This window comes from Mangifera indica, chromosome 1, assembly GCF_011075055.1.
Source record: "Mangifera indica cultivar Alphonso chromosome 1, CATAS_Mindica_2.1, whole genome shotgun sequence".
In the NCBI taxonomy this organism is placed as follows: domain Eukaryota; kingdom Viridiplantae; phylum Streptophyta; class Magnoliopsida; order Sapindales; family Anacardiaceae; genus Mangifera; species Mangifera indica.
In genome coordinates this window covers 16191895-16205110 of record NC_058137.1, presented here as the reverse complement: position 1 = coordinate 16205110, position 13216 = coordinate 16191895, and the positions used below count along the sequence as shown (strand labels likewise).

General features: G+C 31.8%; 1 protein-coding gene across 2 annotated transcripts; it reads left to right on the top strand.

Moving 5' to 3' along the window:
* Positions 1-1482: 1482 nt before the first annotated feature.
* On the top strand, positions 1483-5974 carry LOC123194123 (acyl-coenzyme A thioesterase 13-like). 2 transcript variants are annotated; one of them, XM_044607294.1, is made up of 3 exons: positions 1483-1736; positions 2280-2423; positions 5387-5974. In XM_044607294.1, exons 1-3 carry the CDS (start codon positions 1545-1547, stop codon positions 5465-5467), a joined length of 417 nt encoding a protein of 138 aa, XP_044463229.1. In that variant the 5' UTR covers positions 1483-1544; the 3' UTR covers positions 5468-5974. The 2 variants fall into 2 exon arrangements, with proteins under 2 accessions (XP_044463229.1, XP_044463221.1); XM_044607286.1 differs by lacking the exon at positions 5387-5974 and adding an exon at positions 4596-5023 and having other exon boundaries at positions 1489-1736.
* Positions 5975-13216: the final 7242 nt, after the last annotated feature.

Sequence of the window (13216 nt, the reverse complement as noted above, 5' to 3'; positions counted from 1 at the left end):
ATCAACTATCAAAATACCCCTATATTATTGTAATTTTTATTTAACACTTTCATACATTATCTAGTATCTAAATCCCCCTTGTATTTTAGAAAATTTTATTTAACACTCATATTTTATTTAATATCAAAATACCCTTTATATTTTTTTAATGTCATTTTGTGACACAATTCTATGCCAGTATTTAAAATATATGAACTTGAATTAACAGATAAAAGTTTTGAGTTTTGATTTATATGAATTTTCTTCTTTCTGAACAAATTTATAGTATTGGATATCGAGTAAAACTAAAACTTTGAATGGTGTGAGGAATGCATAAAGGGTGAGGGTTTATATGGAAGAATGAAAGGTATTTTTGATATTTTTTTAAAAATAGTTAAACATTTTCATTTAAGTTATTTGACTTTTAGATATTTTGGCTTCAATCTTTTAAATTTGGACACTTTTACTTTAAACCAATTATACTTGGATAATTAATTTAATTTCTCCTGTAGATATGCCTCGGTGGAAATTAGGAGGCAAAAAAAAAAATTAAAAAAGAAAGTTGAGTTCAAAAAGGACCTAATGTAGTGCTTTAGCACTCGATCGCATAAAACCATGGATTGCAGAATCGGAACGGACCAATCGGTCAGACCGGCCAGCCGTTGAACTAGGCACTGTAGTGCTTTCTGTAATGCACAAAACCATTTTTAATTAATTTTTGGAGTAAACCGCAGGTGGATCGACGGTTTAATGATTTCACAATTTAAACCGCGGGCAAACCGGCGGTTTAATGATTTCACAATTTAAACCGCGTGCTGACCGGTTTCTACAAACGCTTGACGTGGTTGATGACAACATGCAATAATATTTTTCTGCCAATGCTTCGCTTCCTCCTTCTCTCAATGGTTTCTGTTACTTCCTGAAGCTTTCTACTGCTTTCTAGAGCTTTTTGCTGCTGGGTTCCCTTCCTCTTTGGTTGCATTTTCCTGTCAAGGAGCTGCTTTTGGGTGATGCTTTGGATGATTTCTAGTATGCTGCTTCTGTCTGCTTCAGCCGAAGTGTGCTTTCGTGGCCTTTTCTTAAGCTGGTGCAGCACATTGAAGTCAGTTTTCTTTGCCTCTCCTTGCCTGCGCCTGAGGATTTTGGAGAAGCCTTGCCCTGCTGCTGCTTGTCTCCTGTCCATTTGCCCTCTTCCTGCTGCAACTCTTGGTGGTTCCTTGCCAAGTTTTCTGCTGATTTGTTTCTGAATTTTCCAGATTTTCTTGGGTGCCATGTCTTCTTCCAGTCGCCTAGGCCCAGTTGCCTTCTACTAGTCTCTTGGTGGCTGCTTAGGATTCTAAAATTCCGGTTGGACCGACCAGTAAAAATGGTCTGATCAATTTGACCAAAACGAGTAATCAAAATGGTTTATGTCCTGGTCTGATTATTAAAACATTGCATAAAACATTCTGGTAAGGGATATTTTCGTCACTTCAAATATGCAGTTGGGGAATTTAATATATATTTCGAGCAGTACAGTTTGGGTTTCAGGGACGAAAACACAAAAGAGAAGCCCGTAGTCTGAAATGGATTTGGAGTCCGTGAAGAGATATTTGCAGAGAGGAGGTGGAGAAGAAGAGGATGAGAAGAAGCAAGGATCAACAATTGATGGATTGCCTTTGAGATACTTCGAACGTTTTATATTGCAAGGTCTTCATGTTGATCTAATTGAACCTGGTCGTGTCGTTTGCTCCATGAAAGTCCCTTCTCGTTTATTGGTACTTCCCTTTTCCTTCAAAGCTTAAGAAAATTTAATACTCTATTGCAACCCAATCGATGGAAGATTAAATTTAGTCTACTTTTATTTCCTCGAAATGATTAATACTCAAGGGCAGAAATTATTATTTTAACCCATTTTCTGAGTGTAGAAACCATTGAATTCTCTTAAAATTAGATTTTTAGTTCATGTGTCTTCCAAGTTCCAAAGAAAATTAATAGCTTAATCCTTCATTGACATAAAAGTTTGCTGATAATTTATTAGATAAGGCATTTTAAAGATTTTATAATATGTTTACTTGTTTAAATGCACGTACAGAGTGTTATAATGGGTGTATATAGCCCCGTCTATAGTCAAATTAGAAAGCTTTGTTAAAAGACAAGTTGAAGCAGAACTTTTGGGTAATGTTGATAATAATGTTCTTGAAAAATGATAAACATGCTTTTTAAATTAGAGTTACACAAAATCTTAAAGTTTAGGATTTTTTCAATTGTACTTGATTCTGATTATGCTATTGGACTTTGTTTGATTGTTTATTTTGAAGAATGGTGGTAATTTCTTACATGGTGGAGCCACTGCCACAATGGTGGACCTGGTGGGTTCAGCTGTAATATACACTACTGGTGCTCCAATGACAGGAGTTTCAGTTGAGATTAATGTTTCATACTTGGATGCTGCCTATCTTGATGTGAGTATCTCTTCCTTATTTTCTTATATTATTTTTTTGTAATTGATTATCCTTTATATTCTAGATTGAATTGGGTTTGTTTGCAAAAATAGAAACCATATAGTGTGAAGGATGAAGGGATTAAACTATGCCAAGCGTTGTGCTAAAGCCACCATCTTTTGAGTATATTTATTTTTTAATTTGTTCATTATATTCAGTTTTTGATATCTTGGAAATCTCTTGAACCTTAAATTACCATCTGTCTCTAGCCTTTTGAGTTATATTTGTATCTTGATATGTGTGTTTACTGAAAACATGACAGGCACATTGATGCACATAAACACAGGACCTGGCATTTTAGTTTTGTTGTTGTTCAATTTAGAATAATGTCAGCATTAGCTAATGCTGTGTGCAAAACTACACAAGCACACAGTTTGGTTGAAATATTATTTTTCTTGTAAGGTCAATCATAATGATAACCATGTACTTGGTGTATTTTATTATCTACTTAATAAGTTCTACAAAACTTTCAAAGCGTTCATAGACTAAGGATTGAAAGCTAAGGATTTCTTGAAGCTATATTAGGTTTTATTTCTAGAATAACCATAGAATATTTTGCCTTTATTCAGTGCCTGAAAAGATACAATTTCCTGTTTGATTAGCCACTTTTCAATACTGTAAGTGAATTTTAATTTTATTCATATTTCCAAACATAATTGGACTGACTGAGATTGTTTAAGCTCCATTTGGAACTAATTTATTATCTAGTTTCATATAGTATACAAAACCCCTTCACATGTTATGCATTTTCAGAAAAATGCAAATCTAGGTTGACTTCTTAAGATAATAAAAGGAAAGGTACCAAGCACTTCCTCAAGTCTTGTAAATTGAAAATCAGAATTCTTATATTTATTTATTTTTTTCACCAAAATTATATCATCAAAAAAGTACTGTCAGCTTTTCTTGGACTCTCAAAATCACAATGATAAATGCACTGGCAGATTGATTAGGGTATAACCACACTGTCCAGCCTTCAAATATTCAGAATGCTTAAATCCTATGATTTGTATGGCAACTCTGTTTTGGCATTTTCTATACTCCCTCATTTAGTTCATTCTTTTACATTTTAAATTCAAAACAAGATACCATTTCTGAATCACTTTATGCAATCTTCAATTAGATTTGGGTGTCAAAAATATTTGGGCTTTGTAGGTAGCTGCAAGTTTTAAAGTTTTTCATTATTGAAATGAGTAAGGTCTTCTTCCCACCCCACCCTTTCTTTCTTATTTGGTGATAGGACAACATTTCAGGAGATAAATAAAAATGAATAAGCAAAAAAGAAATAGGATTTGGACTTATTTTCTTGGTTGGAGGGGGTGGTTGGAGTGAGGAGAAAAAAATATACGCTTTACATGCTTGCTTACAAGTTATCCAACCTATGTATGCAATGTTGATGGATTGAAGGCAGCGGTAGTTCTAATGATTATTATCCCAGCTGAGTAAATTTCAAAAGCTGTCACTTGTACTATTTTGCTCTTACAGTTTTCTCATCAATATTTCAGGTAGTAATTCTTCTGTGTTGTTTTTAGAGCTTACTTTATATAGCTAGGATGTAATAGGTTCGAAGTGGGTGGATTGTTAAAATAACTTGAAGCTAGGGACAAGCCCTGTGATATAATGGTTTTATTTGTATGTTTAGTTGCCTCTAGTTTACAATCAGATTTCTCATTCTTGGTTTCCATGCCCCTTAACCATTGGTTTGCAGCTCAAATTAATTCAAATATCTAAATTTATTGTGAAATTCCTGCCTCCCGCTAATTCTTTTTTATCGGAGTTCAGATGATTTAAGCAGAGGCAATAAAACTACAGTCCTGTGGAAAAGTGCTCTTTTGGCAACTTTTTGGGTACTTTGGATGTGGAATAGTATTTTAACTTGAATAGAGAGGAAGACATTCATTCATTGTAGCATCTACTTTTTTTGGTCGATTTGTGATATTCATGGTTTCTTGATGAGATAGATGGTTATGCTTCTTTCTAAGTGTTACTCCTTTGCTAAATATATTATAAATGGGCATCTTGCTATGGGGGACATTGGGTATTATCGACAGTAAAGTCAATGGGCATGCTTCTTTGCAGTAATTCTTGCCCAAAATATGCAAGCTAATGTATAGTTCTTTGTTGTTGTTAACTTAGGAGGAGATTGAGATTGAGGCCAAGACTTTACGTGTGGGGAAGACTGTTGGTGTTGTCAGTGTTGAGATTAGGAAGAAAAAAACTGGGAAAATTATTGCTCAGGGACGTCATACTAAATACCTTGCTATGGCTAGTAAAATGTGAACGTTCTACAAATTTCAGCTTACCTGAATATTTGGAACCATCTTCTAGTCGCACATAAATGTTCTTATAGTGTAATGCATACATGTATTTTTAAGAGACGATAACAACATTTGGGTTTAGATTTCTGTCAAATCGCTGTATGGTTGTTTATATCAGTTGTTCTGCAGAATAATTATCATGTTAGATTACCCAGCTGTGGTTAACAAATTGTTCATTAGTTTGGAGAAGTGCTTATGTCTCGAAGCGCTTTAGATTTATATCATTGAAAGAACTATTTTGCTTTATATGTTTTAGATTTATCTTTTTGAAAGAACTATTTTTACGAATCATGAACAAATGCTATTCACAGTTGCAGTATCAGAGATGATCCTCATTGCGTCTTGGATGTTGATCTCAACTCAGGGAATGCCTTAATTTGCTAATGAGAAATTAGCCCTGTAACTTTAGGTGTTCTGAGATCAAACTCAGCCAGCTTTATGAGTAGTTTTAGCCATTTTGAGTTTGAAAAGGAAAATTATGATGATTTCTTCCAACAGTTTGTTAAAAGTGATGAACGTTAAAAATCATTTGATCCTTTGTTTGTTTCTCCTAAAGCATCTCCCAAATTAATTGTGTTTCTCATGCTTCTCCCAATTTCTCCGTTGCAGTTGCCTTTCTACATCATCTCGAATTCCGCAGTCTATAGGGCCATCCTGGAGCACAAACTCTTCATTACCATGAAGCAATAACTTGTAAAAATGGATCAACCTGATTTTAAAAAGACATGGTAGAACAATTCAGCAGCTCTCAGTTTGGCCAAGCCAATATGGCAGAGTAATGATAACAGGTCAATTTCACAGGGCAAAATGGAACAGGGATCATGTGTTTAATTCTCACCACAACTACCATTTCCGCCCGCAAAGGAAATTTTTTCTTACCGCTTCCATGAGATCGTTGATTTCTGACTCCATCAGTTCAGATCAGAGCCAACTCGTGTCTAATTCTTCAGATGTGGTGGTTCCACAATTATCAGTGTCTATCATTTTGAACAACTCTTTTAAACCACCAATTTCTTCTTCAGAAAGCCTCTCAGCTATGACTTGGTGCCTGCCATCATATTCACTCACTGGTGGATGAAAGGAATCTCTCTTCACATTCTTGATTTTTGTTTTTCACTTTGTAAGGATATTTATCAAAATATATAGATTCATGAGTGAAATTAGGGATCTATTTTACGTTCACTCTTAGATTCAAAATACGACCATAATAATAAATTTTATTTATAATATATATATATACACACAGACAGAAATAGAGGGAGAGACATTTCAATTTTATTTATAATTTCAAAAATTTTGAAATTTATATTGTTTCTATCTTCTCTAACGTACCACGCTAGGAACAGATAAATTTTGACATAAAGACAATTTCAAAGATGATACGTATCTAATTGGCTTTTCCACCAAGTGTAGAAGCATTAAATTATGGGTGGGATGAGTATTGAAAAATGATAGGATATTAAATGCATTGGATGGCTGTATTTATTGTAGGAAAAAAATTAGGCAAGATATTTGCCTTAGGCGGTGAGAGTGAAGTCTATATAGGCCCTCCTTTTGTAGAAAGCGATACACACATTCCTCCTTTAATACAGGCTCATTCTCTTATTCCGTTTCCTCTCCTATATTATCATATAATTTTAATTACATTTATAACATCTTGTCAATACAAATTATTCAGGTATATCATAATACCAGTGATTTTTCCATTATATCATTTTCCTATTTATATATTAGAAATATGAATATCTTAATTATGATATTGATCTATTTACACAATACAAATTGTACATGTTTTAATTACTGTTATTCTATTGTTAAATTTTTCCATTTATAATTTATATTAATACAAATTATAATCAACCTAAAGTTTAATAAATCTTGAAAAATATGGACCCAAATTTTTAGATATCACTGAAATATTTATTTTTATTATAGTTATTGTATTTAATTTGCAACCTAAAGTTTGTAAAATTGTGAGAATATATATAGACTCGAAGTCCCAAGTTTCATTATAATATTTATTTTATAATAATTATATTTCATTTACAATTTGAAATTTGTATAAATTATGAAAAGATATAGACTTGAAATTTAAAATATCATTAAAATTAAAGTTTTATATACTATAATATTATGAATATTAATTACAAAACTAAAAGTTTTGTGAATATGAGACAAATATGAGCTTAAAGTTTTAACATGGTTTTTTTATTATTATATCACTAATTTTTATTACTTTCGTCAACTTGTAATTGGTGAAAATGACAAACCCCCTAAAACTTCAATGCATTGCCTTACAATTGGATAAATAAAATTTTACTGAATGGGTCATTGACACTATTCTCCATTTGGAATCCATAAACCTTGAAGAAGTTATTAAAAAAGAAAATAAAACATCCTAGCAAGATATATTCAAAGCCACTATTTTCCTTCGACACCACATCCACAAAGCATTGCGAGCAGAATACATGGGTATAATAGATTTACTAGAATTATGGTGAAACCTAAAAGAAAGATTTGATCATCAAAGGTAACATTGCCAATGTCCAATATAAATGGATTCACTTACGCTTACATGATTTTAAAACTACAAATAAATATAACTCTGTCATGTTTAGAATAGTCTCCCGAATGAGGTTATATGAGAAATAATAACCGTAGAAAATATGTTAAAATATTTTTTTTTCACATTTTATCCCTCAAATATGTTTCTACAACAACAGTATCGAGAAAGAAAGTTTAAAAAAAGTTTTGAATTAATATCTTGTTTGTTATTGGCTAAGCAAAATAATGAATTGTTATTAAAAAATCATCAAACACATCCCACTGGCACTGCACCATTCCCTGAAATGAACACAACTGCTAGTAGTAGTTATTGTGGATATAAATGAGGCCCTAGACTAAATAAGTTTCGATCCAAAGGTGGTCATAATAGAAAATCTCACTATCATAAATGGACCAGAGATGAAATAAAATACAATAAAGGAAAAATGATACAGACCAAACAATAAAATTATGAAAGAAAATGTTACAGATGTGATTCTAAAGGCCATTAGTCACATACTTGTCATACGCCCAAACATTTGGTGGATCTATATTAGACATTTATAAAAAATAATGAAAAGAAAATTGAATCAGATTTTGTTGATAATCTAGATCTTGTCGATTTACTGAATTTTGGTATTTCATAATTCCTTCAAAATTAAGAAATCACGTATAATATTTTGTATAATGTGCTACCATTAGGCAAATCCCACATCGGCAAAGCGCATAAGAGATGTTGGGTTTGTCTATACTCTATATGTGCATCCCACATCAGTTAGGGGCGGGAGAATTTGATTGGTTAAATACCTATGAACTCTTTAAATTGTGAAAACATGTTTTGGGTTGTAAAGCCTAGAAATAAAATCATACTGGATTATGTGTCTAGAGTAGATAATATCTTGATAGTGGGTCAAACTATTAGACTAGGGATATTACATGTAATTAGTACTTTGAATTCATTCCTTTTAATATTTTGAAATGACTAATGTAATTTTCAAAATGAAAGGACATAGATTTCAAAATTGAATCGTTAACTTCAAAAGTTGATGATGGAAACATATGTTTGACAGATAGTGCAACAATGCACATAATTTTTAAAGAAAAGATTTTTTTTTTTAAACTTTATCACCAGTTGAATTAAAGTAAACACTATTTTAAGATAAACAAACTTGATTGAAAGCTCCAAAAGAGGCACAATTCTATTGAAAAATAGAACTAGATCAAGCATTAATAGTGCATTATATTCAAGTAGATTTAAAAAAAATCTACTGAGTTTTAAAGATATAAGAAAAATAATTACTGAGTAAAAATGATGCATAATTCCTCTATATAACTAATAACTCTGGAAGAAGGTTTGTACTAGAAAAATTGTCTACTTTATCATTTAGATTGTATTATACAATTATAAAGATAATTGAAACCTACACAGTATTGAACCAGACGTGCTCTGATCCAAAAGTCTTTATGCTTTGGCATGACCATTTAGGCCACCCAAAATCTATAATGATGAATAGTATTATTGAAAATTTATATGGGCATGCACTAAACAATCACAAGATTTTCTTATTCAGTGAAAAATTTTGCACCATCTGTTCATAAGGCAAATTAGTAATCAGACCATTTCCCTCTAAAGTTAGAGTTGAATCCCTATCATTCCTACAAAGGATTCAAGGAAATACACATGGACTCATTCAACAACCAAGTGGGTCATTTCATTAATTCATGGTTTTAATTGATGCATCAACATAATAGTCTTATGTTTGTTTATTGCCAACTTGAAATGTTGGCTTTGCTAAACCATTAACTCAAATTATCAACTTCAAGGCTCATTTCCCAAATGACCTAATTTAGTCAATACGACTAGATAATGCTAATAAATTTACATCCAAGACATTTGATGATTATTACATGTCTATGAGGATTAATGTTGAACATCTAATTGTACATGTCCACACTCATAATGAATTAGTTGAGTCTCTTACAATTGACTCGAGGAAATTGTATATACTTTATTACTAAGAACTTAATTACCAACTTTTATGTGAGGACATGTTGTATTGCGTGTTACAAAGTTAATTCATTTGCGTCTTTCTTCTTATCATTAATATTTTTCTCTACAATTAGTTCTTAGTTACCAACCTAATATATCGTATTTTATGATATTTGGTTGCATTATATATATCTTTATTGCATCTCCTCAATGCATAAAAATGAGACCCTAATGTTGTTAGGGAATTTATGTTAGATAATAATGGGATTGGGTCCACCCATGAAGGGTCAACCGGACACAGTTTTATAAAACTATCAAAGGAAAGTTGAAAAGAGAGTTGGATGATGTTGGACTATTATTTATATGTCCAAAAACTTCCATCCCATAAAGATAAACACATAAACCAAATCACAAAAAGAAAAGTCTCCTAATTCAAAGTGTAGTACTTAAGTAAATGGATCATGGAAATAACTAACATTGATCCTCAAAGAGTATTCGAATCATCCAACAAATGAAATAATGATCTAGGTACACTTGTTCAGTTTAAAGGATTTACATAATTGGATTTGACATGCTTAAACTTTTCAACGTTGGTATCAAAGTGTAGGTTAGGTATATGTTATGTATTATGTGAAATTAAATTCTTGATTTTATATTTTTTTGGATGAAATTTTGTTAAATTTTATTCAAATTACTTTTTGGGCAAGAATAAAATTCAATCAAATTGCATGAAATTGGTGATTGGAAACATGTTAGATAGTTGCCTGGAATTGTGTTATATGCTTTGGATTCAAAATCACATAAAAAACCCGAAATCGACAAAAATTGAGCCAAAAACTGATACCCATGTTACACCATTAATGTTGCCATTTTGTTAAATTCTGATGACATTGACACTGAATTTGGTTTGAGTAAGACCGTTGATATGAGAGCTTTAAAAGCATTATGGTCTCATTGGCGATAGATGGTCAAAATCGTCAAATCCAATGGCAAGGGAATTAGGGTTCTTTGCACAAATTTGGGTTGTAATTAGGGTGAGAAAATCCAATTATCCAACCCATTTGGTCAACAGATTGCCCAAACTCGATGATCAATGGGTTAACCTATTAGTCAACCAGGGTTAGACCAAACTAATCAACACCTAATGGTTGATTAGTCATTGTTCCCTGATGCATAGAGGAGTGTACGACTCATCTCTAGCATGTGCAGATGCATGCAACTTATCTCCAATGTGTGAACGAGTGTGCAGGCTTTTTTTCAACGTGTGAAGACATGTAGGGCCATGTTTCAACGCATAAAAGGGTGTGGGTCACTACTTTTGACGCATTTTGGTGTATGAAACCCATTTTTCACCATATGGAAACTTTGATATGCTCAGATTGGTGTATGGAATATATTCTATTTGTCCTATGGTGTGTAAAAACATATAATATCTTATTCCAACTCATGAAAACACATATTGGTGTTTAAAAAACACATGTTTCTAATTCATACAAGCTTGTTAACTAGGAACCATTACATTATGTATCTAATGTGACCATCTGATGATCTAATAGTGCATGTTGGGACTATGTATATATAATAAAGATTGAGACGTAAAAGTAAGTCATACTCTCTTAGTTGAAAAAGAGATGATATATAATCTAATTATATTCTTACATGACTATCAAACTCCCTATATAATCTAACCTTGTTCGAGATAAGAAAATGAAAATCTAATAGTGCATGTTGGGACTATGTATATATAGTAAAGATTGAGACGTAAAAGTAAGTCATACTCTTTTAGTTGGAAAAGAGATGATATATAATCTAATTATATTCTTATATGACTATCAAACTCCCTATAATAAATAACCTTGTTCAAGATAAAAATATGAAAATTTTTAGGATTATGTGGATACATTACAACTTGTTAAAGAGTGATGCATAGTAATAAGTATGATAAAATCCATACTTTTTATCATTACTCCTAAATTAACAAAATGTAAGGCACTTGGTCTATCGCAAATTATATAGAGACTTTATCATGGACTTTGTTAAATGTGACTTTAATAAGTGATGCAGGTTGATGATACAGGTTAATGAAATGGTCCTAGTCATAATAAGTGATGCATTTGTTATATCACATATTATTTGTTAAATGTGAAAATTATGTGATTAGTAGGATTTAACGAAATTCTCATCTAGAATTAATATTGGCGTAATTAGATTGATTTTTAAAATGACAAAAATTTGAGTCATAAAAGATGACTAGGAACATAGTGAGCTTTCGATTATGTGCCTTATGTGAGATGTTTTTAAATTTTAATATGCAATTGCGACAATTGATGTGTATTTAATTGTATTAGTTAATATTGTGTTTGATATGTCTTTGTGATCTTATTAACCAAGACATCCTAAAATATTATGACTGATTGAATTAGGATAAGAAATTGAATAAGGATAATTACAAGGTATGACCATTAAAGATGTACTATATCCTAGATAAGCAAAAAGTTTTAAAGACTGTAAATCAGGTTATGATAGAGTCGTAGTTGATGGAGAGATAGAAACTCGAATAGTGCCTTACATAAAAATGATGTGGATGCAAATCACACATATAAGAAGCAAGATTCACTTTATGTAATATCTTGATTAGTTCCATGAATGACGATTTGGTATACAAGTACTAGTAACGTTCAATTGTATGTGTCATTAATATGGTTTTGATAGAAAAGTTTCGAGGAACTGTAATCCCTAAACAAAAATAGTTGACTGTCAAATTTGATACATAAGAGAAGGTTTCCAATGAGTCGACGAAATAGCATCTGAGGAACATGTCAAATATGATTATGGAACTGAAGTCAATTAGACACAATCTGACTAATGAACAAAAGGTTTATATGGTAGAATGATCTCTTTTTGAAAGTGAGAGCATATGAAGGTGCATATAACCAAAAGTAAGAAATATAAAGACTTTTACTAATAATTCTTGCCATATTGAACTAGAGGACAGACGCCTTTGAGGCATCTAGACCAAGTACTAATACATATATTGCAAAGTTGAGTTTCAAGAGTTATTTACGGCTTTAAATGTAAGTGACATAAGTCCGAGTAAGGAAATGAGGTCTGAGGAACTTTTTTGTAATGGCTAATATGAACCTAGAGAGGGGTGAATAGGTTTTCTAAAAATAATCAAATAAATTATTTCTTAGCAGCCAAATTTATAGCAACAATAAATAACAAAATAACATTTAACAAAAAGTAAGTAAGAATAATCAATGCAGAGCAAAAATTAATTAATTAATTAACAAACACCAAATAAGAACTAAAGAGTTTAGTTTTAGAAAAGCTTAGTTTAGAGTGGTTTGGAGCTTTCTCCTACAAGCCTCCTACATTCATTTCTCTAAGCAAATTGCTTTAGAGTTTCACTATCTCTTGAAAAACTTTTTTACACTATGTCTAGGATTGCACCTAAAAGGTTTGATTACAAAGAGATAAGAGTTTTGAATGCCTCTATAAGATTGTAAATACAAGATGAGTGCACTTGGACTTTCAATGAATAAAGTGAAAACTTGGTGAGAGTTACAGAGAATGCAGATTTGTTAGGTTTTCTTTTTCGCATGTAAGTATTTAACTTTTTCTTCTTCAATACAAGCTTAATTTATAGAGCTAGGTTACGGGGCTAAACAGGATTTTGTTGGGATTAAGTTGTTGTTGAAAAACAATTAAAAACTTTTGGCAAAAATAACCTCGATCAGAGTTGCAATGAATAACTTTAAATGCACTTAGCATGGGTGGCAGATCTTTGTCACGGGCAACATGCCATATTTCTCTATTTAGAAAAAAAATTCAAAAGCTTGAATGGGTGCATGCTGACTAGTGCACAGTTAAAGCACAGTTTGATTTTACATAAAATAAATAGG

Excerpts from the sequence above, each read along its gene's own strand:
- LOC123194123 (XM_044607286.1), top strand. The coding sequence starts at position 1,545 with ATGGATTTGGAGTCCGTGAAGAGATATTTGCAGAGAGGAGGTGGAGAA. Across the intron at positions 1,737-2,279 it reads AAGTCCCTTCTCGTTTATTG|AATGGTGGTAATTTCTTACA; the intron begins GTACTTCCCTTT and ends TTTATTTTGAAG. Across the intron at positions 2,424-4,595 it reads TGGATGCTGCCTATCTTGAT|GAGGAGATTGAGATTGAGGC; the intron begins GTGAGTATCTCT and ends TTGTTAACTTAG.